We start from the raw sequence: 27,889 nt of genomic DNA, 5'->3' as shown, positions 1-27,889 counted from the left end.
ATCTGGGAAATTTAATCTCAGGCAGTTCCTCAGAAACAAGGACTCACTTCTACTACGGCTTTGTAAGGTGTGAGGTGACTAATGAGGCCAACATCAAACCATGGCTGTTGAGCAGGTAGTAACTGACAGGGAGTGTATAAATAGACTAAGTATAATTTGGTATTCAGTGACACATGCCAGTACATTGAGGCAACCTCTGCAATTTTACATCAGCAAAATCAGAATTCCTATTTGAATGTGAATTTCTGACTTGATGGCAAACAAAAAAACTCAGTTTAAGTTCATTTATTCTTAAAACTTTGTTTTAAAACAATTGTGATAGATGTTAGAAATGTCCAAAACCAAAGGAATTTGCAAACTCTTACAAAGCAAAGCTTGAAACCGTCTAGGCTGCACTCCTAATGTGGCCTTTACTAACTGGGTTATTATCGGTTAACACCATCATTCCATAATCCTGATGGACAAATTACAGAACTCTGTACCTTCCTCTACAATTGAATACTTGACCTCTTAACCGGAAGACCACAAACTGTGGGGATTGGTGATAATCTCTCTTCCTCACTGACAATGAACACTGGCACAACTCAGGGGTGTGTGTTTAGCCCACTGCTCTACTCTCTCATATGCATGATTGTGATTAAGGATAGCTCAAATACCATCTACAAATTTGCTGATGATACAACCATTGTTGGTAGAATCTCAAATGGAGATGCAAGGGTGTACAGGAGCAAGATATACCAGCTAGTTGAGTGGTGTTGCAGCAACAACCTTACACTCAATGTCAGTAAGATGAAAGAGCTGACTGTAGACTTCAGGAAGGACGAGAAATCATGAACCAATCTTCAGAGGGGTCAAAAGTGGAAAGAGTGAGCAATGTCAAGTTCCTGGGTGTCAAGATCTCTGAGGATCTAACTTGGTCCCAACATATCGATGTAGCTATAAAGGCAGCAAGACAGTGGCTATATTTTAAAAGTTTGAAGAGATTTGGTTTGTCATCCAAAACACTCAAACTTCTAAAGATGAACCATGGAGAGCATTTTGACAGGTTGTATCACTGTCTGGTACGGGGGGGGGGGACTGCACAGACCAAAAGCTACAGAAAGTCGTAAACTTAGTTAACTTCATCTTGGCTACTAGCCTCCACAGTACTCAAGAAATCTTCAAGGCTCAGAAAGGCTATGTCCATCATTAAGGACCCCCCATCACCCAGGACATGCCCTCATGTTGTTACCATCAGGAAGGAGGTACAGTACCAGAATCAGGTTTATTTTTACCAGCATGTGACATGAAATTTGATAACTTAGTAGCAGTTCAATGCAATACAAAATACAGAAAAAAAAACAAAGTAAAATAATAATGAATAAATTACAGTATACATATATTGAATAGTAGGTAGCCTGAAGATACATTCAGCAATTAGGAACAGCTTCCTTTCTATATTATCATGTATTGCATTGTCTTAAAACAGAAATATGCCATTGCAATTCATAGCACTCTCAAAGGAACCGCTTGCATTCAAAACAGGGAGCTCCAATGAATATTCCAAACACTTGAATAAAAATACCAGCATTAACAGAACCAAAGTAAAACTGGACATTGCAATGACACACATTGCAATTTCCCTATTGCCTTTGTCAGCTTGTACATCCAACATCTAATCCAGTTCTAAAATTGATATAAGACAATTAAATTATTCCTTTGGTCCTACCACCATCCCTTCTCTCCCTACAGATTGCATCCCTTTACATTAAGCAGAATGCTCTTGACTTAACATTATTTGACCCTAAGACGAGCTTCCAATCTCAACCCCATATCCGCTCTTTCACAAATACTTTACCACCTCGATCTGCCATTGCTTTATACACTGGTGAAACACTCATTGTGCTTCTGTAATTCTAGGCTGCAGTATTCAACTTGGCTTTTAGCCAACTTCCTAACAAACCTTGCACAAGCAGCAACTCGTCAAAACCCCCTTGGCCCCATATCCTAAAGTGCAATTACTTATTCTTCACCTCATCTCTGACTCACTGTCAATGTCATCTGGCTCCCTTTCCACAAAGACCCTTAAATCCTTTTCCTGTAAATGTTGATATTAACAAACCACATAAGGGACAGTCGTAATACAGCATTTCAAACTCATTAATTTCACCTGCAGCAGTCTCTACTGACACAGACTACAGTGATATAATACATTAGCAATGACAATCTGAAACCCGCCTGACAGAAGGAGCAGTCAACCAAAGTAGCAACTACTCAATCAAGTATACATCAAAACCACACATTTAGCCAAATTGTTTGTGGCCAAAATCTGCTGACCATTTATACAGACTTCAAATGTCCTAATGGTACTTTTAAATTAATTTAAGATTACTTCTGAACATGATAAACAAAAACTTAAAATATATGAATATCGATAGCAAAGATACCATCGCACAAACTTCAAAACTTTGAGGCAAAGTATTTCATTCCTTTCTCCAAACAGACTTCTCATAATCCCCGAAAGCAATACAATGGAAGCAAGGTGGTTTCAGTTTTGAGAGACTAGTAAAGAATCTAAAGCTTTGCAAGAACACTACATGTACACCAACCGCAGTAGAATTGACGGCAGTTGAAAGGTGATGCACAGAGAACAGGAAACGCTTCATATATCAGCAGACTTCATACACTCAACTAGGTTAACAAAGTCATACAATTTCATTTGCCTGCTTCAAATACAGTAAACCACCTGATTAAGTGTGGACCAGAAGAGTATTGCAGAAACAAATAGCAGTACTGTTAATTATAGTAGCATTATCATGGTTTTTACTCTACTTTCTTTAGTAGAAGGGATGCACTCAAATCAGAGAAAACTGGTCTGACCATTCAAACCAGATCTGATGGGATCACAACCGGTTTGGGGGGGGGGGAAGAGAACAAGAGTCAATAACCGGAAACAACAGCACAGTTCCTCTCTTCACAAATACTACTGAGTGCTTCTGTTATCTTCTGCTTTTGATATGATCATTTTAAGAAATGGTAGAAGAGATCACCTGGTAGTGAATCTTCAATTTTCTCATTTTATACACAACTTTATGATTCAACTGTAAGCTAAGCACTGCCTCAAGTCTACCACCCTCACTCCTGTGATCCAGCTATCACTACCTGTAGTTGTTTGTTGTTTTTTTTAAACATGATAGTATGTTGAAATTAAGGTCTGGGGAGTTTCTCTGCATTTACAACATCATTGGCAGGATGGCCAGTTCCAGAGTGTGCAGATTTACAATTGGCAAAAGCACACTAGGAAAGATGACAATTTACTTTGCCTTGTTTACAGTTACAGTCAGGTACCAGAATGGCCACATATTGGGTAACTAACAGCAGAATGAGAGGAAAGTTGCAACTTCTTTAAACAGAGTATTCCCATGATCTGAATTTCAATGAGAGAATCCCAGAAATCGATTTATTTTTATTGAGCTATAGAACGCAACAAGCCCTTCAAGCCATGATGCCCAGCAATCCTCCGAGATAACCCTCACCTAATCACTGGACAATTTACAATGACCAACTGACCTACCAACCAGTACGTCTTTGGACTCAGAGGGAAAACCAGAGCACCTGGAGGAAGCCCATGTGGTCACGGGGAGAATATTCAGGAAAATGTTAAAGGTGAATTAACACCAAAGACTTAAATCATTAGTACAAATGAAAGCAGTCAATAAACAAAAAGTAAAATTCTACTGCATAGAAGGCTAAACCAGTTTTGCCAGCAACTGAACACTAAATCCCATGTGTCAGAAAAGGAAGGAGACTGTAGTCATATTTATGCAGTACGCTTAAATGAAGAACATCTCCATCAGCCAGTTCTGGTGAGGGAATTATACATATCATAGTTCTCTGTTAACGGGCCTTTAGAATAAACCTGTAGAATAAACTGTAGCTTCCAAGTAGCTTTCAGAAAAACAAACATTAGGCAGGACAATAGAAATTCTGTAATATCATAAAACTTGTGTGATGCTGTCAAAATGGACATTTGCAATTAAATGTTTAAATGCCAATATAATTAGGGTTTTGTTAATTTAAAAAATCCTTATTATTCATAATCTATCACTTTGTTTTCCACAATAAATTTCAAAAATCTATTTCAAAACAAGGACCAAAAGAAGCATCTTAGTGTAATAGAGAAATACGCCTAGCTGTGACAAATGAGCAAAAAGGAGATGCTGCTACAACTTTATAAAATCAAAAGTTAATCTCAGCTAGACAACAGAAGATAATTCTGGTCCAGGATATTGCAAATAAAAGGATGATTTGAATTATAAGGAGGCAACTAAGAATGGGGGTATTTCTGCTTATAAATGAACTTACAAGACATGAAAATCAATAAGAGGGTCAGTAATCCCCCATTCATAAGCTCTTGAGGAACTATCACTGCAAACCTTGTAAGCAATTGCAGTAGAGAAAATACTAACTATATATACTAACTAAAATAACTAATACTAATTAAAATAATAGTTCAATAAACAGGTTGTAGCTTTACAAGTGTTGGCAAAACATCAAATGGGGAGACAAAGAGAACGTTTCTGCAGTTTGTGGAAATACTCCTGAAAAGATGGTGGAAGCTCTTTTCAAACACTTTCAAGGAAACTGCACAGAAAAACTGCATCAATGTGCGAAAAAGTTCTTTCAAAGAGTCACATTACAAAGTGATCTTCCAACTTCCTTGCTAAGTTACAAAGGCTTGTAGAAAAAAGGACAGTGAGAACCTGCTTCCATTGTTATTTAATGCAGTGTATGAATATCTACAAGAGCTTTTGTACTAAAGTCTCCAAAATCTGATTGAAAACTAAATACAAGAGTTTGGAGAGAAAAAAAATCATTTTCCAGACACCTATATCCTTCATGTTCAAACAGAACATTTCAACTTACCCAAAGTTATAACAATGAATGCACGAGTAAAAAGCCCAAATCTGCTTGAATAGATTAACTATTCATGGCCAGAGTAAATGATAGCACAGAATCTTTCCAAATATAGTCTGCAATTCCACTGAAGAGAAAGTGCTCAAAAGTGGAATACGAACTCAAAAGGGAACGCTGGAATTTTTTTAAAAAATCAGAATATTTTGACAACCATTAGTGAAGAACTATATAATTGGTAGATTAGACAGCACTTATATAACTTCCATATTTGCAGAAAATTCACGTGTAAGAGCTCACATTGTCACTAGAGGGGTAATTAGTCACAGCATTAACTTAAAATACATTCAACGCAAGACGAAATTTAAAACAGGTCATATATTTCCCAATGAGACTGGGAAAATATTATATTGCTTAGATTTAGAGAAGATTAATCTGTGCTTAAGTTATTAGACCAATTACCTAAGTGCATAAGTAACCATACCATCAAAAGTATCACAGCAAGTCATTCGCACAAGACAACCTATTATTCCAATTTATTGCTTTAAAATATCAGAGCATAAATGATAATTCTACAAAGCACAAATGCTGATTCTTCAAGCCTTATTCTGTAATAAAAGCCATAACTTTCATCAAGATGGCGCCGGAGTGTGACAACTCGTTGCGAGCTGCTCTCTGCAGATCTACTCATTAGTTCTATTAGTCATTTTACTCTTAAGAATTACCTCCTGCAATGCACTTTTGCTGTACTGTAACACTATTCTGTACTCACTGTTTTTACCTTGTACTACCTCAATGGATGATTGTAAGTAATTGATCTTCTTGGACAGTATGAAAGACCGTCTTTTTTAACTGTATCTTGGTACATATGACAATAATAAACTAATTTTACCAATTATACTTTTACTAATATTGGATGCATCTTTTAATTAGGTAACATCTAATCATGAGATCGTAAGAAACAAAACTTATTCAGCACTTTAAAAGCAGCAACAAGTGAGATTTAATTAACATTTATGCAAAAGTTCTTTGAGCAAACATTAAGTGAGCACAGTCATTTCAATGGAACAAATGTTCTGCATCAGGGTCTCCCTTTGATATTCACTTAGTCACTGCTAGAAAATAGAGTCAAGTATATCAGCACAACCCACAAATAGGTATAAACCCACACAGTGCCCAGACTCATGAAAAATTACCAAAATAATGGAGGCCAATTAATGACAGTGAATATCAACTCTACACAAATCATGATTTGACAAAGCTTCCATAAAAAACTCCCAACTATAGTCCTTTTCAATAAAAAAAAATTGATACAAATATTAAACTCTTAAGGATTACCCCTAATGCAATGCTTTTGGGACCAACTAAAGATACTGCAACTGCTAATTGTACCTAATTTATATTATACAACAACACAGCACCAAATTTACAAGCACAGGCAAGCAGCTCCATTGCTTGCCTGTCACAACAGGCAAATCCTCTACAGGCTTTAGCAGAAATTGTATCTTAAACTGTATCTTAAACTGCATCTCGCCGCTTGAGACAACACTCATTCACAACACGTTACTGATTGTGCTGGAGAACGCAGGGCTCTCGAAATCACAAATTGCATCAGGGCTGGCTGGCAGCTACATAAATATCTCAATTCTACAAGTTATCTAGATACAAAAGTGGAAGCAAAAACATAGAACCTAAGACGTATCAAGCACTTTCGCAGTATAACTCCAAAAGAGTGAGCAGATTTCTGAATGGCATCAAAACCTACTCTTGAGTTCAATATTGTAAGACTAACCACACCCTGATTATAATCCACTTTCCATATTTACAATCCATTATTTCCCGCTGCACCAAGGTCTCCCTCTTCCCATTCACGTTTCCCGGAATCATTCTCTTCTCCCCAAACACCTGAACTACTCCCCTGTACTTTGTTCTCTTTTTCTTCGTTTTCCTTGGTCCTTACTATCCAGCATCCATTCCGTAACTCCTATCAATCTAACCCCACTCAACGCCCCAATTGCCTCTTTAACCTCTCGTCCTCCTCAATCCTTGCTCGACTGAATAAAATTCCACACGCATTTCCACAACCCCTCCTACTTTCAGTTGCCCCTCCACTCTCCCCTCCCTAAATCTCGGCCTCCTTCTACAGCCCCTGTCATTCCTACCGCGGCCTCCAGGCATCTCCCATTTTACCCCTCTTCCCGCAACCGATACTGTACTCACCAAACCATGCCATAAGCTCCCTCGCCGATATAGCTGAGGTTGGTGTATCGAGGCCCGGTATCGAACACTTGCCCACGGATCACTTCAGGCCCGGTTGCGCACGGAGGCAGAGTCGGCGCGGCCGCCATCTTACTCAGATAACCCGGAATGGCCAAGGCTTCCGCCTATTGGGTTGCCAGGCACACGTGACGGCAGATCAACAGGGAGCAGAGGGATTGGACGGCTGGAAACCAGCTGATTTGCAGCAGCCAGCGAGTAAACTGATTGGACAGTGGTAGACCATCTGATGCGATTGGCGAACGAACAAGTTGATTGGGCGATAAAGGACCCATCTGCACGGCAGCAACCGACGAGTCAGCGGATGGAACCCGCAATGTGAAATTCTATTGGTCCATTCACGCACCAGATGATTCCCCAGCGTTAATCAGCCAGTGCATTGGGCGGCCTGAACTATCACCTGACGACAAGCGCGCGATTGAAAGCGCGGTAATCATCGAACGTCTTCGGGCTCCGCGAAAGAGCGTTGGAACCACCACTGATCCAAGAGGATCCAGAAACAGTAATGTATGACTTTAATTGTAAACCAGTCGACGCCCTGAACCTGCGCTCTCGTTCAACACTGTCACGACTGGTTTTCTACTTCAACTGAAAATTTAAAAAAAAATTAAGACACTGAAAATATGCAATCAAAACAAAATTTAGCATGTATGGAAAGAGAAACTGTACATACTTCGGCCAATATCTGAACCATCATTTTTCGGCTCTATTTGTAGGGTAACGTAAATGTAGGGTGGAAATGGACATTATTCACATCCATTGACCTTGAGTTGGGGTTTCACTTTTAAGAGGCTGGTCTGATGAGATGACGTAATTATGTCATCTTTTATGTTTTTATGTTCCCTTTTTTTGGAGTTCAATAATTCAGTTGTTCATTTTTTCTTAACAAAAAATGCCTCATGTCATTTTATTTGTGAAGACCTACATGTCTATCAATTGCTTTAATATGTAGGCCTGTTGGAGTTCTCCAGAATCCTGACTGCAGTTTACATACCGTCAGCAGCCCCTTGAGATGCCATCTCCAAGCAAGAAACATTCCATTCTGATGCATTTCAAATCATAGTCAGGAACTTCAACCAGGTTTGTCTGAAGAAAACCCTGCCCAATTACCATCAGCATATAATCTGTAGCACCAGAGGTCCCAACACACTAGACCACTGTTATACTGAGGTAAGTAATGCCCATGCCCAGACCACATTTCAGTAAATCAGATCACATGTCTTTCCTTCGTCCTACATACAGGCAGAGGCTAAAGAGCAAAGCTGCAGATATTAGCACAACAAAAAGATCATAAGATAAAGGAGCAGAAGTAGGCTATTCAGAAAGGAGGTAGTGGGAGTCAGAAGTACAGCTAGGAGATTGCTTCAAGTCGGTGGATAGGGCCGTGTTCAAGGATTCATCTGTGGACCTGAGTGAGTACACCATAACTATTACAGACTTTATTTGAACAGTTGTACGTGAATGTGTCCCCACAAAATCATTCAGTCTTCCCCAACCAGAAGCTCTGGATTAACTATGCAGAGGATCAGCTCGTAGGCATTCAGGTCTGGTGAACAAGAAAGTTACAAGAGGTTCAGGTACGATCTCCAAAAAGCCATCTCACGGGCAATGTGGCAGTTCTGGACTATGCTTGAATCAACGAAAGATGCTCAACAGCTGCGGCAGGCTTCTTATAAAGTTAAATCAAGTGACATAGGTGACCACAGGGCCTCGCTTCCAGATGAGCTCAATGCCGTCTAAGCTCATTTTGGCCATAAAGTCATGGTGGAAGCATCATGAACTCCCATGGCCCCCAATGAACCTGTGATTTCGGTCTCTTGAGGCTGACATGCAAGCAGCATTCAGGGTGTAGCCATGAAAAGTATCCAGCCCAGGGCAGGTACTAAAGACCTGTGCTGATCAACTGGTTGGACTGCTCACTAAGATCTTTATTCTCTCACTTCGGCAGTCTGAGGTATTCAACTGCTTCAAGCAGGCTTCAATTATACTGGTGCCAAAGATGAACATGGTGATCTGCCACAATAACTATCATTCTGTAGCACTTAGATCCACTGTGATGAAGTGTTTTGAGAGATTGATGATGAAACCTATCAACTCCTTCCTGAGAAGCAACTTGGATCTGCATCAATTTGTCTGCTGGAGTAACAGGTCCACAGCAGATGCTATCCTATTGGCTCTTCAATCAACCCTGGAAAATATGGACAGCAAAGGTAGATGCATCAGAAGTTGAGATATTTCACTGATTTTATTATGGGTATTTTGAGTATGCCCACAAAATACTGAATCTCAGGGTTGTATATGGTGATGTATATGTACTTGGATAATAAATTTACTTTGAACTCTACTGATTTAATCGATGACTATGTCTCCAGAATCCTCCAAAAATCTGCCAGTGAAAAAACTTTTCTGTCTTGAATCATCTGATACAAGACTACTGGCAAGGAGAAGTACACTCCACAAATGTAATTCGTGGAGCCTCAAACTTTGTACATTTTAATGAGATCACCTGTAAATCTTCTAAACTTTAAACAATTGAAGTTTAGCGTCTCAGTCTGCATAGAAACACAGCTAATGAATCTGTTGCATGTCCTCCACAGAATTTTTTTGGGTGAGATAATAATTGTATGCAAAACTTAAGGTGTGATCTAAATCAGAATCAGGTTTATTATCACTAATACAGAAACGTAGAAAACCTACAGCACGATACAGGCACTTTGGCCCACAAAGCTGTGCCAAACATGTCCTTACCTTAGAAATTACCTAGGGTTACACATAGCCTTCTATGTTTCTAAGCTCCATGTACCTATCCAGGAGTCTCTTAAAAGACCCTATTGTATCTGCCTCCACCACCGTCGCCGGCAGCCCATTCCATGTACTCACCTCTCTGTGTAAAAATTTACCCCTGACATTCCCTCTGTACCTACTATATAGGTACATTTTCACGACCTACTATATAGGTCATGAAAATTGTTTTTGTGGCAGCAGTACAGTGCAAGACAAAAATTATAAATTACAAAAAAATTGCAAAAGAGGAATAGTAAGGTGGTGTTCATGGGTTCACAAACAGAAATATGATGGTGGTGAAGGAGAAGCTGTTTCTAAAATATTGAGTGTGCTTCTTCAGGCTCCTGTCCCTTCTCCCCAATGATAATGAGAAGCGAGCATGGCTCCAATGGTGAGTAAACTTAATGAAGGATGCTTCCTTCTTGTGGCTCCAACTTTTTGAAGATATTCTCAGTGGCGGAAAGGGTTGTGGCCGTAATGGAGCTGACTGAGTCTACAACTCCAGGTAGCTTATTTTCGACCCTGCACATTAGAACCACCAAACAAGGTGGTGATGAAACCAGTCAGAATGTTCTCCACTGTACATCCAGAAATTTGCTAGGGTCACAGTGCATCTCAAATTCCTAATGAAGTATAGCTGCAAGAATGCCTTCTTCATGATTGCATTAATGTGTTGGATGTTTTAAGGATAAGGCAGTTGCAGTAAGACATCTGACATCTTACTCTTGTGCTCAAGTTCTTTAATAATAAAGACCAATGTACTAATTGGTTTCTGTACTTGCATATTAGCTTTCATTGACTTGTAACAATTACAGCACAGAAACAGGCCTTCTAGGCCATGGCGAATGCTTACTCTCACCTAGTCCTACCTACCTGCACTCAGCCCATAACCCTCCATTCCTTTCCTGTCCATATACCTATCCAATTTTACTTTAAATGACAATACCAAACCTACCCCTACCACTTCTACTGGAAGCTCGTTCCACACAGCTACCACACTCTGAGTAAAGAAATTCCCTCTCGTGTTACCCCTAAACTTTTGCCCCCTAACTCTCAACTCATATCCTCTTGTTTGAATATCCCCTACTCTCAATGGAAAAAGCCTTTCAACGTCAACTCTATCTATCCCCCTCATAATTTTAAATACCTCTATCGTCCCCCCTCAACCTTCTACTCTCCAAAGAATAAAGACCTAACTTGTTCAACCTTTCTCTGTAACTTAGGTGCTGAAACCCAGGTAACATTCTAGTCAATCTCCTCTGTACGCTCTCTATTTTGTTGACATCTTTCCTATAATTCAGTGACCAGAACTGTACACAATACTCCAAATCTGGCCTTACCAATGCCTTGTACAATTTCAACATTACATCCCAACTCCTGCACTCAATGTTCTGATTTATAAAGGCTAGCATACCAAAAGCTTTCTTCACCATCCTATCCACATGAGATTCCACCTTCAGGGAACTATGTACCAATATTCCTAGATCACTCTGTTCTACAGCATTCTTCAATGTCCTACCATTTACCATGTATGTCCTATTTTGATTATTCCTACCAAAACGTAGCACCTCACACTTGTCAACATTAAACTCCATCTGCCATCTTTCAGCCCACTCTTCTAACTGGCCTAAATCTCTCTGCAAGCTTTGAAAATCTACTTCATTATCCACAACACCACCTATCTTAGTATCATCTGCTTACTTATAAATCCAATTTACCACCCCATCATCCAGATCATTAAAGTATATGACAAGCAACATTGGACCCAGTGCAGATCGCTGAGGCGCACCACTAGCCACTGGCCTCCAACCTGACAAACAGTTATCCACAACTACTATCTGGCATCTCCCATCCAGCCACTGTTGAATCCATTTTACTACTTCAATATTATATAATATCAACATAATATAATAGACAACTGTGTTCATTGTATATAACACTATCCATAGACAACTGTGTTCAGTGTCCATAACCCTATCCTAAGAGAACCATGTTCAGTCTCTATAAAATTACCCTTAGAAAACCCTGTTTTGTGTAGTTAACCCTCTCCTTGGACAACTGTTTTCAGTGACTATAACCCTATCCTTGCACATCTGTGTTCAGCGTCAATAACCCTATCCTTTTACAACCGCGCTCAGCATCAGTAGCCCTATCCTTTGAGAACCGTGTTCAGCGTCTATAACCCTATCCTTAGACAGCAGAGTTCAGTGTCCATAACCCTATCCTCAGACAACCGTGTTCAGTTTCTATTACCCAATCCTTACAACTTTGTTTAGTGACCATAACTCTATCCTTAGATCCCATGTTTAGCTTCGATAACCCTGTCCTTGGACAACGATTTCAGCGTCTATAACCCTACCTTTGGACAAATGTGTTCAGGGTCTATAGCCCTATCCTTGACAATCGTGTTAAGTGTTCATAACGCTATCGTTAAACAACTGTGTTCAGTATCCATAACTGAATCCTTAGACATCAGTGTTTAGCGACTATAACCCCTTCCATATACAACTCTGTTCAGCATCTATAACCCAATCCGTACACAAGCATGTTTAGCAGCTATAACCCTATCCTTAGACAACCATGATAAGCATCTATAACCCTATCCTCAGACAACTGTGATCAGCACCGATACCCCATCCTTAATTAAACATGTTCCACATCTATAACCCTGTCCTTGGACAAGGGTGTTAAGCGTCTACAGCCTTATACTTAGAAAAACCATTTCTGTGTACCTAACCATCTCCTTGGACCAGCGTACTCAGCCTCTATAACCCTATCCTTAGACAGCACTGTTCAGCGCTCATAACCCTATCCAACCGTGTTCAGTGTCGATACCCCATCCTTAGTTAAACATGTTCCACTTCTATAACCCTATCCATGGACAGTGGTGTTTAGTGTCAATAACCCTATTGTTAGACAACCATGTTCAGTGTCTAGAACCCTATCCTTATGCAACCATGTTCAGTGTCTTTAAACTTATCCTTAGAAAACCCTGTTCTGTGTATATAAATGTCTTCTTGGACAACCGTTTTCAGCGTCTATAACCCTACCCTTGAACATACGCATTCAGCATCAATAACCCTATCCTTTGAGAACCGTGTTCAGCGTCTATAACCCTATCATTCGACAGCAGAGTTCAGTGTTCACAACCCTGTCGTAAGACAACCGTGTTCAGAACCCATAACCCTATACTTAGACAATCGTGCTCAGTTTCTATTATCCTATCCTTAAACAAACATATTCAGTGACCATAACCCTATCCTTAGGGTCCCATGTTTAGCGTCTATAACCCTATCCTTGGACAACCATGTTCAGTGTCAATACCACATCCTTAGTTAACCATGTTCCGTTTCTATAACCCTATCCTTGGACAGCGGTGTTAAGCGTCTATAACCTTATCCTTAGAAAGCCCTGTTCTGTGTATATAACCGTCTCCTTGGACAACAGTATTCAGCATCTATAACCCTATCATAAGACATCCGGGTTCAGCATCTATAACCTTATACTTAGACAACTGTGTTCATTGTATATAACGCTACCTTTAGACAACAGTGTTCAGCGTCTACAACCTTATCCTTGACAGCTGTATTCAGTGTCCATAACGCTATCGGCAGACAACCTTGCACAGCATTACCATAACCGTATCCTTAGACAGCACTGTTCAGTATCCATAACCTTATCCTAAGACAACCATGTTCAGCGTCTGTAACCCTATCCTTAGACAACCGTGTTCAGTGTTGTGTATAAGGATATCTAGGTCCCTTGAGTTGCAATATTTACCAGTCTCTCTCTTATAAAGAAAAAAAACTCAGCATTTTTTCTCAGCTCAAATTTTTCTGTGCTGTTCTCTATCTGCTATGTTATTACCCACTCAGTTTGTCTATAGTCTCATTAAAAACTTTTTGCCTCCTCATCAAAGATTCAAAATGCATTTATTATCGAAGTATGTATTCAATATACAACCCTAAGGTTTGTCTTCCTGCAGACAGAGAAAACTATGGAACCCGTTCAAAGAAAAACATCAACCCCCAACACATAAAAAAGTACAAATTGCGCAAACAGCAAAGAAAAAAACAAGTGAAAAATACTGAATAAAATACACCAAACCAAAAATTATTGACTCCAACACCATCACACTGAGCACGGGGGGCCCCCCAGGGCTGTGTGCTCAGTTCACTGCTGTTCACTCTGCTGACCCACAACTGCTGCAACACACAGCTTGAACCACATCATCAAGTTCGCGATGACACAACCGTGCTGGGTCTCATCAGCAAGAACGATGAGTCAGCATATAGAGAGGAGTTGCAGCAGCTAACGGACTGGTGCAGAGCCAACAACCTGTCTCTGAATGTGAACAAAACAAAATATATGGTTGTTGACTTCAGGAGGGCACGGAGTGACCACTCTCTGCTGAACATCGACAGCTCCTCTTGGTGTTCACCTGGTGGAGAATCTCGCCTGGTCCCTCAACACTAGCTCCATAGCAAAGAAAGCCCAGCAGCGTCTCTACTTCCTGCGAAGGCTGAGAGAAGTCCATCTCCCACCCCCCATTCTCATCACATTCTACAGGGGTTGTATTGAGAGCATCCTGAGCAGCTGCATCACTGCCTGGTTCGGGAATTGCACCATCTCGGATCGCAAGACCCTACAGCGGATAGTGAGGTCAGCTGAGAAGATCATCGGGGTCTCTCTTCCTACCATTACAGACACTTACACTACATGCTGCATCCGCAAAGCAAAGAGCATTATGAAGGACCCCACGCACACCTCACACAAACTCTTCTCCCTCCTGCCATCTGGGAAAAGGCACTGACGCATTCGGGCTCTCACAAACAGACTATGTAACAGTTTCTTCCCCCAAGCCATCAGATTCCTCAATACCCAAGAGTCTGGACTGACACCAACTTACTGCCCTTTACTGTGCCTATTGTCTTGTTTATTATTTATTGTACTGCCTGCACTGTTTTGTGCACTTTATGCAGTTCTGGTAGGTCTGTAGTCTAGTGTAGTTTTTGTATTGTTTCATGTAGCACCATGGTCCTGAAAAACATTGTTTCGTTTTTACTGTGTACTGTACCAGCAGTTATGGTCGAAATGACAATAAAAAGTGACTTGACTAAGGGACGATAGCATAGTTCACTGCAATAGCCCACTAATCGAACTCTGTCAAACTGAGAAGGACCCATTATTTCTATTCTGTGTTTTTTATCTATTAACTGACTGACAATCCTCTCAACCTTCACCAGTCCATTACTCCCCTCCCCACCAATTCCATTTTGTTCACCAACCTCTTAAATGGGACATTATTGAAAGTCTTCTGACAACCCGAATACATCACATCCACCGGTTCCCCCCTTCTGCTCTACTAAATGCATCCCAAATAACTAATAGATTAGTTAACCATAATTTCTGTTTCATAAATTAATATAGACTCTGTTCACTCACATTATTTTCTCAGTACTTGATATCCCATTCATTATTATGGTATACAGTATTTTTAATAATAGTTTTTCCCCTCTTCCCTTTGTTAAACAGTGGAGTCACATTTATCACCATTCTAAATTCTCTAGAATGTTGGAAGGGATAATTGGATTATCCATCATATTTACAGTCATCTCTTTCAAAATTCTTGTATGTACCTCGTCAGGTCCTTGTTTCTTACCAATTTTCAGCTGTATTAACTTCTCTTAGATTTTTTTTTAAGCAATGCAATTTTTTTCTCATGTCCTTTGGGTAAGTTCTTCTCCAGTTTTTCTGAATGGTTTTATTGTGGCTTGTTTAAGAACAGGTGTAAAATATTTATTTAATTAATCTGTCATTTTTAAATTCTCTTTTATAAATTCCTTTATTGCTTGATTACATTTTTTTTTAAATACCCACAGAAGCTATCTCAGATTTTTTTCTATTTTCTGTCTCAGTTCTATTTCTTTATCAATTTCTTGGTTACCCTTCATTGAATTCTAAAATGCTCCTTTATAGGCTGACAGGTGAAATTTGTCATTGAGCAAGGTAAGATATTAGATTTGGGTAGGAATATTGGGAAGAGCACAGTTCTAAAAGGGGTACATAAATAATGAGATCTGACTATACCAATAAAAATTGTAGGACAGCTTGAGGCAATGTTTTATTATTTATTTAGTGATATGGCATGGAGTAGGCCCTCTGGCCCTTCGAACCATGCAGCCCCACCATCCCCACCATCCTAATTAACCCTAATCTAATCACGGGACAATTTACAATGACCAATTAACCTACCCAGTACATCTTTGGACTGTGTGAGGAAAGCAGAGCACCAGGTGAAAACCTAATAATCTCAGTACTCAGGGAGGACGTACAGAGACTCCTAACAGAACCACACTGGAATTGAACTCCAAACTCCGGAACACCCAGAGCTTCGCTAACCTTGTGTAGTTAAAAGCAAGTGGGATCCTGATCTTTATAATAGGGACATAGAGTACATGACAAAGAGATCATAATATAACATTTTGAGCACAACCTGAAAAAAACTACTGTGTTTAATTATAAGAAAAATGTTGAGGCTTTGGAGAAGGTTTACTAAAATGATACCAGTGAATACTGTACGTGGATAGTCTGGAGAATTTTTTTGTTGGAAAAGAGTGGATACCAATTGTTTCTCATAAAACTTTAAGATCGTGGCCAGTGTATTCAGCGTATACAGAAAGTAATTGTTCCCATTGGCAGAACCAGAGATATGGAATGAAGGTAATTTGCAAAAGAATCCAAAATGACAAGAAGGGAAACATTTTTGTGCAGGTGGTGATTAAGGTCTGCAAGCACTGTGCTAACGGGGAGTCCACTTTAAATAATCACAGTACGCAGAAAACCCATACCATCAAAATAAACTCGATAAGGACTGAACGACTCCAGATAGACAACAATTAACAAATACAGCTGTGCAGGCCCATAGTTGCAGCTCAGTAAAACCCTGGTTAGACCATACTTGGAATATTGTGTTCATTTATGGTCACCTCATTATAGGAAGGATGTGAATGTTTTAGAGAGGTTTCAGAGGAGATTTACTAGGGATACTAGGCCTGAATTAGATTGCATGTCTTTTGAGGAAAGATTGAGCGAGATAGGGCTAATTACAGAATGAAGGAACCAAGTATAGTTTTTTCCCCTCAAGATTCAAGTTTATTTATCACGTTTACATTGAAATATATAGTGAAATGCATCGTTTGTGTTATCAACCAACATGCCTACCGATTTCACAAAAAAAAGTGAGACTAAGTTTTCCAGGGAGATACATGTTTAAGCAACTGGGCAGAGATGGCAAATGGAAAACAAAGAAGGAAAATGTTATATTTTCCACTTTTGGATAGGAAATATAATTTAGAGCCCTAGAGAGAAACAGCAGAGACAAGCTCTTTGGCCCACCAAGTGAACCAGTCATCAAACACCCATTTGCACCAATCCCGTATTAATCTTACTTTCCCTACATTCTCATCAATTCCACAGATTCTACCATTCACCAGCACACCAGAGGCAATTTAAAGCAGCCAATTAACCAACCAGCTTGTGTTTCTGCAATGGGTAGGAAACTAAGGCACCACAACATTCTGGAGAGAATGTGCAAACTATACAGATAGCTTTGGAGATCAGGATTGAACCCGTGTCTCTGGTGTTGTGAGGCAGTGGCTCTACTAGCTCCATCACAGTCCCATTAAAGAGGGTCAAAATTAAATGTTGCCACTATTGATTCTTGTACAAAAACTCAAAATTTAGCATCCACATAAAAGTAAGTACTTTGTAATTTAGAAAGCAAAAAAAAAGCACAAAACTGAAGAAGTTTTACTTCCAGTGTCAGAGTGTTGGTGAGATCTTACCTGGAATACTGTGTGCACTTTTGGTTTCTTTATTTACTTGAGAATGTACATGGAAGCATTTCAGAAAAGATTCGCTGGATTGCTTCCTGAAATATAGGAGGGATCTTATGAGAAGTATTCGACGAAAAAATGAACCTAACTTTGGAGTTTGAACGAGAAGAGATTTCACTGAAATATGATTCCGAGGGAGCTTGATCAAACTTGTTGTAAGGATGTTTTCCCCAGAGAACATAATCTTAACATTAGGCACAGTCTTTTAAGACTGAGCTGAGGTGGAATTCCTTCCCTCAGGTAAATTTCAGTCTTTGTACTTCTCTACTCTCGAACGCTGTGGATTTGGAATCATTAAGTCTATGAAATGGATTTTTTTTCAACTCCAAGGTAATCAAGGATTGTGGGGAGAAAGCCCAAACATTAAGTGTATGGATACCACTCTTATTAATTACTCAGTTCCATTGCCCAGGGTTCAGTCCATCCTTCAGTGCTTTTTGCGTAGGGTTTACATGTTCTCTCTGTGATTTTGTAGGTTTCTCCAGATGCTTTGGTTTCCTCCCACATCCACAAGGCATGTGCATTGGTGGTTTACTTGGTCACTGCCCCCAGCATGCCTAAGTACTTAAATAATCAAAGGGACATGTGAGAAGATCATTTGCAAGGTTAGAGGGAAGATGCAGGTGAAAGGGAAATGACACAGTATGAGGAGAGTGAAAGGGGGACATGTCAGATTGGTGTAAATGGACTTCTGACAGACTTGAGCATAGGCTTAAGGATAAATTTCCATTTTCTGTGACACACCATGAGTGGCTGTTCCAGAGGCTTCTGGATCAGAACAAAGAATACAAAATTAAGTTTAGCATGTAATCCATGTAGTTTGAATTGCATTCAGCCTGCAGATTCATGCCATATGGGCCGACTACTACAGACTGTTTCTATTCATTATGAACCTTCTTTCACGGTAATCGTCTCACCCCTGACTGCTCCTATATTAGTCTTAATTTTTTTCCTCTCATAAACATCAAGTTTCCCCCAAGTGCATTTGATGTTAATTCCTTCACCCAATTTCAGTGTGAGAAAGACTAGATTCTCACCACAGAATCTTCCTGAGTTACTTATTTGATCTGTTCCTGACAGTCTTGAGATGATGCTCCTGCGTTTTAAGCTTCCTTAGAAATATAAGCAGTTTATACTTGTTCATACATGTGCTCATACTTTTGTAGCCCTACCTAGTTTTAAAGACTGCAGTCAGTGTTGTCTAACTTCTTCCCTTTTAGAGAAAAGCAGAAACCTACTGAATGTTACCTGTAGTTACATCTCTCACATCTGCTAACATCCTTGTAAGGCTCTTACATTTTTTTTCTTGTCTGTGCTTCAATAACATTTCTTTAGTACAAGATCAGTTCTTTGTATAACACTCCAAGCATAATCTAACTAAAATGTTATAACTGTAAAATCTCCTTCAGGAAAGTATGAAACAAACAACAGAAATATTAATGGCTTTTAAATTTTTTTTTGTCTCCATATATTACAGCACAGAAACCAGTTATTTGTCATAGTAACTGCATGCCGATAAAAGGATATGTTGTTGGAGTTAAGTGAAGGGTAGGATTTCATTCAACCCAACTGATACAATTTAAAAACTGTCTGCTATTATTCCTGCCTCCCTTTATATTTAATAGCTTTCTATTAGTTGCATGTATGTAATTCATAGATTCACCATCTGCAATATTTTGCTTTTGCTTTATTATTTAATTCAATGTTGCTTCCATTCCGCAATTGCCGCAGGATTTCCATTGTTTCTTTGAATTTTTTAAATTTTGTAACTTTCTGCTTATTTTCTAGTCTTTGATCCAGCATCAATTCAGGCTCACTCCACAACTGTCACCAGCTCTAACTTGATCCACGTCGATTCACTTTAAATTTATTCCCTTGTCATTTATGGGCATCTTCTAGATATTAACTATGCCTTGAGATATGAGCTTTACCACATCCTAAGATTCACCTGTGCAATGAGCTTGTCACCTCTTCAGCAGCACCAAAGATCTCCTTGTCTATGGATTTCATCCTAACTTTTTCCAGAGCATTAACAATGACTTCTTTTTCTTTTTTGAGTGAGGATTTCAACAGATCTTGGATAAAACTTGTTCTTCCCCAATTGTCCTGACGAAGGGTCTCGGCCCAAAATGTCGACAGTGCTTCTCCTTATAGATACTGCCTGCCCTGCTGTGTTCCACCAGCATTTTGTGTGTTGTTTGAATTTCTAGCATCTGCAGATTTCCTCGTGTTTGCTCTTCCCCAATTTGTTCTTCTGGACAAATCTATCCATTAAAAATGTAACATCTTGATAAGTTTTTACTATCCCTTCTGACCTTGTGTTCCCTAAACTTAAATGATCCCTTAAATTTTAAAGAAAACTCATCAAACGCCATCCTGGAATTCACTGATAACACCACGGTTGCTGGCAGAATCTCAGTTGGTGACAAGGATGCACACAGGAGTGAGATAGATCAGTCGGTTAAGTGGTATCGCAGCAACAACCATGCACTCAATGTCAGAAAGACCAAGGAATTGATTGTGAACTTCAGGAAAGGGAAGTTGTGAGAACACACACCAATCCTTCTTGAGAAGTCAGTAGTGGAAAGAGAGCAGCCTCACATTCCTGGGTGTCAACATCTCAGAGTATCTATCCTGGGGCATTGTTGCAATCACAAAAAAGGCACAGCAGAGGCTGTACTTCAGTAAGAGTTTGAGGAGATTCGATATGTCACCATAGACTAGCAAATTTCTACAGATGTACAATGGGGAGCATTCTGAATTGTTGCCTCGTCGCCTGGTATTGGGGTTCCAATGCACAGGATCAAAAGAGGCTGCAGAGCTCTCTCACGGCACAACCCTCCCCACCACTGAGGACATTGTTCAGAGGTGGTACCTCAAGAAGGCAGCATCCATCATCATTAAGGACTCTTACCATCCGGGACATCTTCTCTTCTCATTACTACCATCAGGGAGGAGGTACAGGAGCTTGAAGACCCACACCCATTGTTTTAAGAACAGCTTCCCCTCCGCCATCAGATTTCTGAACAGTCCATAACTCATGAACACTAACTCCCTACTCAGCTTTTGTGCTATTCACAGTATTTATTTATTTTTGGGGCTTATACTTTTTGTATTGCACTGTACTGACGCCACAAAACAACAAATTTCACAACAGATGTCTATGATAATGAAGCTGACTGTTTTCCACCAAAGTATCTTATTATCAATCAGTTGATAGCAACTAATGGTTTGCAAATTATACTATGTGAATTCCTGTGTACTTAGTTATTGACAGAGGAATTAGTGCAGTGTACACTACCATGTTTAGACAGGGGTTGCAGCTCTGGTGAAGGGGCTTACCATGTCCATTCCGAGCAGTCCACTCGCTTTTGGTCCCCGCCCACATCAGCTCTCACCTGTGGCTCCAAGTGGTGTTTTCATGCAACAGCAGCCACACCCCAGTACATCACTTCAAAAGGGGGGCTAAACCAGGGGAGGAAAGCTGGCGAAACCATAACCTGGTGGAATAGGGACATGCCAGTCCTAGCATGCGAAGTCAGCTCCAGTGGACTGAGCAGATGAGATCGACAGTGAGATCCAATGAGCAAGAAGGTGGTTCTGCAATGCTTCATGGAGAGCGAAGAGCAAGATAAAGCACAGAAGAAGTCATGATTATCCACTGTAGTAAGGAAGACCCCAGTTTGTGATGATTTCTCATGGCACTGTATCTGGACCCCTGAGGTGAACTGTCTCAGTCAAATGGTTTTACCACTTTTAAAACTCTCCTGCACAAGTTTCACCGTCATTGCTGGATATGACCGACAACCAACACGCTGCCATGTCCTTTTGAGTGACTGAATGCACAAAATTAGCACAGACACCTTGTGCAGAAAATGGACTGCCTTCATATAATGCTTTTGAAGACTGCATCCTCCAGATCTTATAACATTGAAGATGATTTTTGATACCTTCTAATTCTTTGTAGTTTCTAACTTATTGAAGTAATGAGATTGTTTCGTTTTCACATCTGGATGCTTGAAACCGCAAAACAATTCTAAGTTGTCTTACTGCTTATTTCTCACCAACTCTGAAAAAAATCACTGCTTTTTGAACACAAACACACACAACTGATGCAGTTTAAAAACTGTTCACTCTAAGCACGATGTAGTGTCCAATGGCCACCCAAGTACACTCAGCTGGCACTAGTTAGAAAATAACATCAGCCTCCTGTCCCGATTAAGAGGCCAAGTGCCCCAAATAAGTGAAGGGAACCATAGTTACTTTTTCAATTAGTTTTTGTTCTTTAAGAGTTGTCCCAAATAAGTGGCTGCCCGATTAATCAATGGATCAGTTAACCAGAATCCACAGTATTTGCTGACATAGATGTACTTTGATAATAAATTTACTTCAAACTTTTTTCATCCAACATTATTCTTTGAAAGTTTTGATAGCATGTTTGGATTGTTTCCCGTAAAATGTTCCATTGTGCTTCTATGGATACATCAGTGGTTTAATATTACAAAACTGCAATGAATTTTCACTTGGCCCTCTTTCCATTGTTTAAGAGGTTAAATTAACTTCCACATCAACCTTTTTTAAAATGAGCTAATTTGTAATGCACCAAACTGCATTTCATCTCTAGACTAAGATGTATTATTTTATCTAAATAATTCAGTGGTATTGGTGCTTTTGGGCTACCTAAGAATCCTGCTTTAGTCAACTTAGAACAATGTTAGGATGGAGACACAATATCTTCTCTAATCTAGACTTCAAGGCAGAAGGTTGATCTATTGAAGTAAATACATGAGAGAGAAGGGAATGGAAGACGTATAATGGGCTAAAATATAGAGAAAAGAGAGATCCAATCACAAATAAGAGAAAATCTGCAGATACTGGAAATCTGAGTAACACACACAAACTGCTGGAGAAACTCAGCAAGCCAGACTCAGTCCTGCTGAAGGTTTTCGGCCCGAAACATCGACTATACTCTTTTCCTTGATGCTGCCTGCCCTGCTGAGTTCCTCCAGCATCTTGTGTGTGCTGTAAAGATGAGAATTTTTTTTTAGGCCAATCCGGATGCTGTGATACTTAATCATTAATGATTTTGATAACCAAAATGGAGATACTGTAATTAGATAACTCCTTATCTTCAGTCCCTTTGCTTTATGCTCCATTATCTGCAGTAGATGTTTTTGCTGACGTGTTCTGTTCCTGTGTGAGGATGATACAAGCAAACTTCCTTATAACCTGTTGATCAACAAGCTGACTAGATGTATTACTGGGGAAAGAGTTCACCTTTGATAATATGAACGTTTGAAGTAGTGCATACAGTGAGTGCTAAGGGGTGCAAGGGTGAAGTCAATTACTTCTGACAGTTGGGGAATGAATAGTGACTTTATTTTGCTGCTGATATCAATATTCGTATTGCAATCCACTCACAACTGTAGGTTGCTGGAGGGTTATTTGTGATGTCTCCTGCATCTTATATAATGCCTGTTCAGTTTAATTTTTTTTAGTGAATTGTGTTTGTACTGATGATGTAATTGCTGGGAAATGAAGTGCTGCTGTCATTTAGTGTTGCAAAGGGGTCATTTCAGTTTGATCCGTGCCATCCACCAGTGCAAAGTTGCAGTATGTGTAAAAGATCTTGCAGCATTTGTTACAGGGATTTGGTGAAAGCAAGTCTGCGACATGATGATCATATGCAAAAGTGCAGCAAAGATTCAGTAGATTGTGAAATTCTGGTACAAAACAAGATTTAGCCTTTGACTGAAGCACAGAACAATCAGAGAGCATTGATATGCATGATTCTGATAAAGGTTGACATCGTTAGATGAGGGGCTGCTCCCTTTGACTAGTGAGTCTGGAATCCTATTGTTCACTACTGAAGTTTCTTTAGCACGGGGTATTCAAAACTATGAGTTGTTTTTAATATAAGTGGATGTAGGATAATGGGGATCAAGCAGAAAGAAAGACTTGAAATGGAGGCTCCAATGCTCAGGATTGAAAGAGGCTTCAGAGTTTTGCAGACTCTGTCAGCTTCATCACAGGCACACCCCTGCCACCATCAAGGACATCTTTTAAAGGTATTACCTTAAGAAGGCGGCATCCATTATTAAGGACCCTCACCATCTGGAACATTATTAGCATCGGGGAAGAGGTACAGGAACTTGAGGACCCACACTCAGCATCTTAGGAACAGCTTCTTCCCTCCACCATCAGATTACTGATCGGTCCATAAACTCGACCTCACCTTTCTTCTTCCTCGCTATTTATATCTGTATGTATGTGATTTATAATAAGTTGTATGTATGTACTGCCAACACCAAACAACAAACCTGATTCAGAATATTATATCCAGGCAACATCCTGGTGAGTCTCCTCTCCACGTGCAGTCACATCCTCCCTCAAGTGTGGCTACAGGAATGAATACACAATACTGCAGCTATGGCCTAGCTCATGTTTTATGAAGTTGTACCATAAACCTCTTTGTTCTTATATTCTGAGACCTGCTGAGTGCATACAGCATTGATTGTTCTTAATTCAAATCTTTGAGGATAGCAGAACAAATTCATGAAGTTGTTTTATCTTTAAAAGGAAAAAGCAGACCGTATAGGATGCTATATAAATCAACGTGTTTAATTGTGTGTGCTACATATTAAGGTTTTGGGGAAGGTAGAGCAAACATTTACCACATGTTTGCCATGGATGAGTGAGAGGGTTTCAATTATCTGGAAAAGATGAGATCATCTACTTAGTGAAGCAAAAGGGGGAAATTTAATAGATAGGTTCAAAATTGCAAGTGATTTTGCTAGAGTAAATAGGCTGAGACTGTTTCCATTGGCAACAAGCTACACAACCAAAGAAGGGAGACTTAAAATAGTTTGCAAATGGGTGAGAGTGGATTGTTTCGCAAGCAGATTGAGCAATAATGCAAAACAAATAGCAAAAGCTGCAAGGTTGTGGAAAAGAAGCAAGGGAGTCCGGCTTAGACATAACAGGTCATGTGAGCTTTTTGTTCCAAGTGACCATCCTTCAATTTCCTTGGCAGTAGGTACTTACTGCATCCCTGTTCTGTCAAGGGGAGAATCATCTCTGAATGAGGAAACATTTTTAAAAATGTGGCCTTACTATTTGATCAGCAGCACATATCTGCTGGCAATCTTGTGTACTGACAATTTTGATCATAGTAATGATAAAGAAATGCATAAGAAATCTCTCAGAAAAAGTGGTTACAACACAAACTAACATCAAGATTATCTGGTAATTGGTGACAAGAAGCAAGGCAGAGTATCAGTACTGCCTCTGGGACACAAACTGAACTCAAAGATTCATCAAACAGGAAATGCTGTGGATACTCAGTAGGTCAGACAGCATGTGTGGAGAGAAACAGTTAATGTTTCAGGCTGAGAAGAGCATTTGTCAACATTTTTCCAGCATTTTCTGTTTTCATTTCTTTTTTCAATTTTTGTTTGATTTCTGAAGTGTTATCAGTTTTACTGACTATTTCCAAACACCTCTCACTTTCTCCAACTCTTCCCTTCCTTTTCTCAATCTCTTGATCTTCATTTTGGAGGCATCTTTGTTCTGGTGGCACCACTTGTCACATTGGTGCTTCCAGTATCTCCTCGTCTTTCCTCAAACATGACCACCTTTCACCATGGTCCTCCATTTCCCATACTTACCTTGCATAATTGATCCCCCATCAGTGCAAGGATGCTGTTTTCCTTTGTCTAACCTACCAGTCTCCACATTTACCCTCCATAATTTCCAACACCTCCAATGTGTGAAGTTAGTACCAGGGCCAGGCACATCTCAACAACCACCCCGCCCCCCACACACAGACACACGCACGCATGCACTCCATTTCAACATCCTAAAGGGGACCTTCGCATGGAGTGCAAAATCTGCCTTTTTAGCTCCCATTTTTTCCACTTTTAGGTACTCAAATAGTTCCACAAATTAACGTAGCAATTACCTTACGCATCTTCCAGTCAACCACATTTAACGTTCAATGTAGGGATAACTGAATGCAGATTGACTTCATTAGCTTGTTCCTTGCATTTCCAGCATTCACATTTTCTCATCTTATATTGCAGGTTTCATTACTTATCAACAGTACATACATGCTTTCCACAAATGGATTTTGTCTTTCACCAGCCTTCACCACAATTTTATAGTTGCCACCAGCTTTGTTTGTGGTATTGAATCTTTACGTCCAATTACCAGCCTTTTTTTTTAATGCTTCTCTTTCTGCAATTTAAAATATGTTCACTTTTGAACTTTTCTGATTTCTAACAAAGGGCCAACTTTGGAAAAGGTCCAGAAGAGGTTCACTAGAATGATCCCAGGGATGGAAGGTTAACAGACGAGGAATGTTTGGTTCTGGACCAAAACTCGCTGGAGTTTAGAATAATGAGAGAAAAATCTCAGTATCTTTAATATCAATATCTTTAGCAGTCTGAAGAACCCACCTGCTTCATGCAAGCTTCAATTATTCCGGTGCCCAAGAAGAATGTGGTAATCTTACTCAGTGATTATTGTCCACCAGCACCTACGGTACTGCGCAAAAGTCTTAGGCACATCTAGGGTGACTAAGACCTTTACACAGTACTGTAATTATCAACATGGTGCAGAGAGTGAGTTTGTAATCTGAAAGGAGCAAAGGATGTTGGGAATGGCAAGGGTGGAGCACTACAGGAGGGGTGTGGAACAGGTGGCAAAGAAGGAGTACCAAGGCCGGGAGTTGGCATGGTGCAGACACTCTGAACCCTGAGACACCAGTTGAGGTCTTTTGATTACAAACAGTTGGTTTGTTGATCATTGTCTTTGGTGCTTCGCACTCCTTCCCCTTCTCCCTCTCAGTCCACTATCGTGACACACACATATGTCAGCATATTTGTTTCTTTTTTGAGTGGCATCAGTGCAGTGTAATAAATAAAATTACTACAGTACTGTGCAAATTCTTAGGCACCCTAGTTTATATATATGATGAAGTGTTTTGAGAGGTTGATGATGAAACATATCAACTCTTGCCTGTGAAGCAGCTTGGATCCACTCCAGTTTGCCTACCAGAGCAACAAGTCCATAGCAGATGCCATTCATTGGTTCTTCATTCCACCCTGGGACATTTGGACAGGAAAGATGCAGGTATCAGGATGCTCTTTATCAACTTCAGCTCAGTAGTCAATACCATCATCCCCTCAAATCTAATCAATAAGCTCCAAGACATTGATTGGCCTCAATACCTCCTTGTGCAATTGGATCCTCGATTTCCTCTCTTGCAGACCTCAGTCAGTTCAGATTGGCAACACCATCTCCTCCACAATCTCCATCAGCAAGATGCTGTGTCCTTACCCCCTGCTCCACTCACTTCATACTTATGACTGTGAGGCTAAGCACCAATGCCATATTTAATTTTGCTAAGGACACCATTGCCATTAGTTAAAATCAAAGGCTGTGATGAATCAGCGTATAGGAGGGAGTTTGAACATCCGGCTGAGTGATTCCACAACAACAACCTCTCACTTAATATCAGAAAAACCTATGAGCTGATTATTGGCTTCAGAGTGAGGAAACCAGAGGTCAAGGGCCAGTCCTCATCAGAGAATCAGAGGTGGAGAGGGTCAGCAACTTTAAATTCCTTAGTGCTATCACTTCAGAGGACCTGTCGTGAACCCAGGATGTAAGTGCAATTATGAAGAAAGCATGGCAGTACCTCTACTTCCTTAGAAGTTGGTGAAGATTCAGCATGACATCTAAAACTTTGACAAACATCTATAGATGTGTGTGGTATTGACTGGTGGCATCACAACCTGGTAAGGAAACACCAATGCCCTTGAATAGAAAATCCTACAAAAAGTAATGGAGACAGCCCAGTCCATCATGGGTAAAGCCCTCCACAGCATTGAATACATCTATGAGGAGCTCTGTGGAGGAAAGCAGCATCCATCATCAAGGACCCACCATCCAGGCCATGCTCACTTCTCACTGCTGCCATCAGGAAGGTGGTACAGGAGCCTCAGGACTCATGCACCAGGTTCAGGAACAGTTAT

General features: G+C 40.0%; 1 protein-coding gene across 1 annotated transcript in view; it reads right to left on the bottom strand.

Moving 5' to 3' along the window:
* The window catches only part of mapk1 (mitogen-activated protein kinase 1), an 89,234-nt gene extending 81,960 nt beyond the window's left edge, over positions 1-7,274 (bottom strand). The window contains exon 1 of the mRNA XM_073055687.1: positions 7,114-7,274. Within this exon, the coding sequence (XP_072911788.1) occupies positions 7,114-7,241 (128 nt within the window). The 5' untranslated portion in view covers positions 7,242-7,274. The remainder of the gene's footprint in view (positions 1-7,113) is intronic.
* Between the last annotated feature and the right edge of the window lie 20,615 nt (positions 7,275-27,889).

Source organism: Hemitrygon akajei, chromosome 9, assembly GCF_048418815.1.
Source record: "Hemitrygon akajei chromosome 9, sHemAka1.3, whole genome shotgun sequence".
Classification (NCBI taxonomy): Eukaryota; Metazoa; Chordata; class Chondrichthyes; order Myliobatiformes; family Dasyatidae; genus Hemitrygon; species Hemitrygon akajei.
The sequence above is the reverse complement of the archived record's forward strand: the minus strand, read 5'-3'. Positions and strand labels throughout refer to the sequence as shown.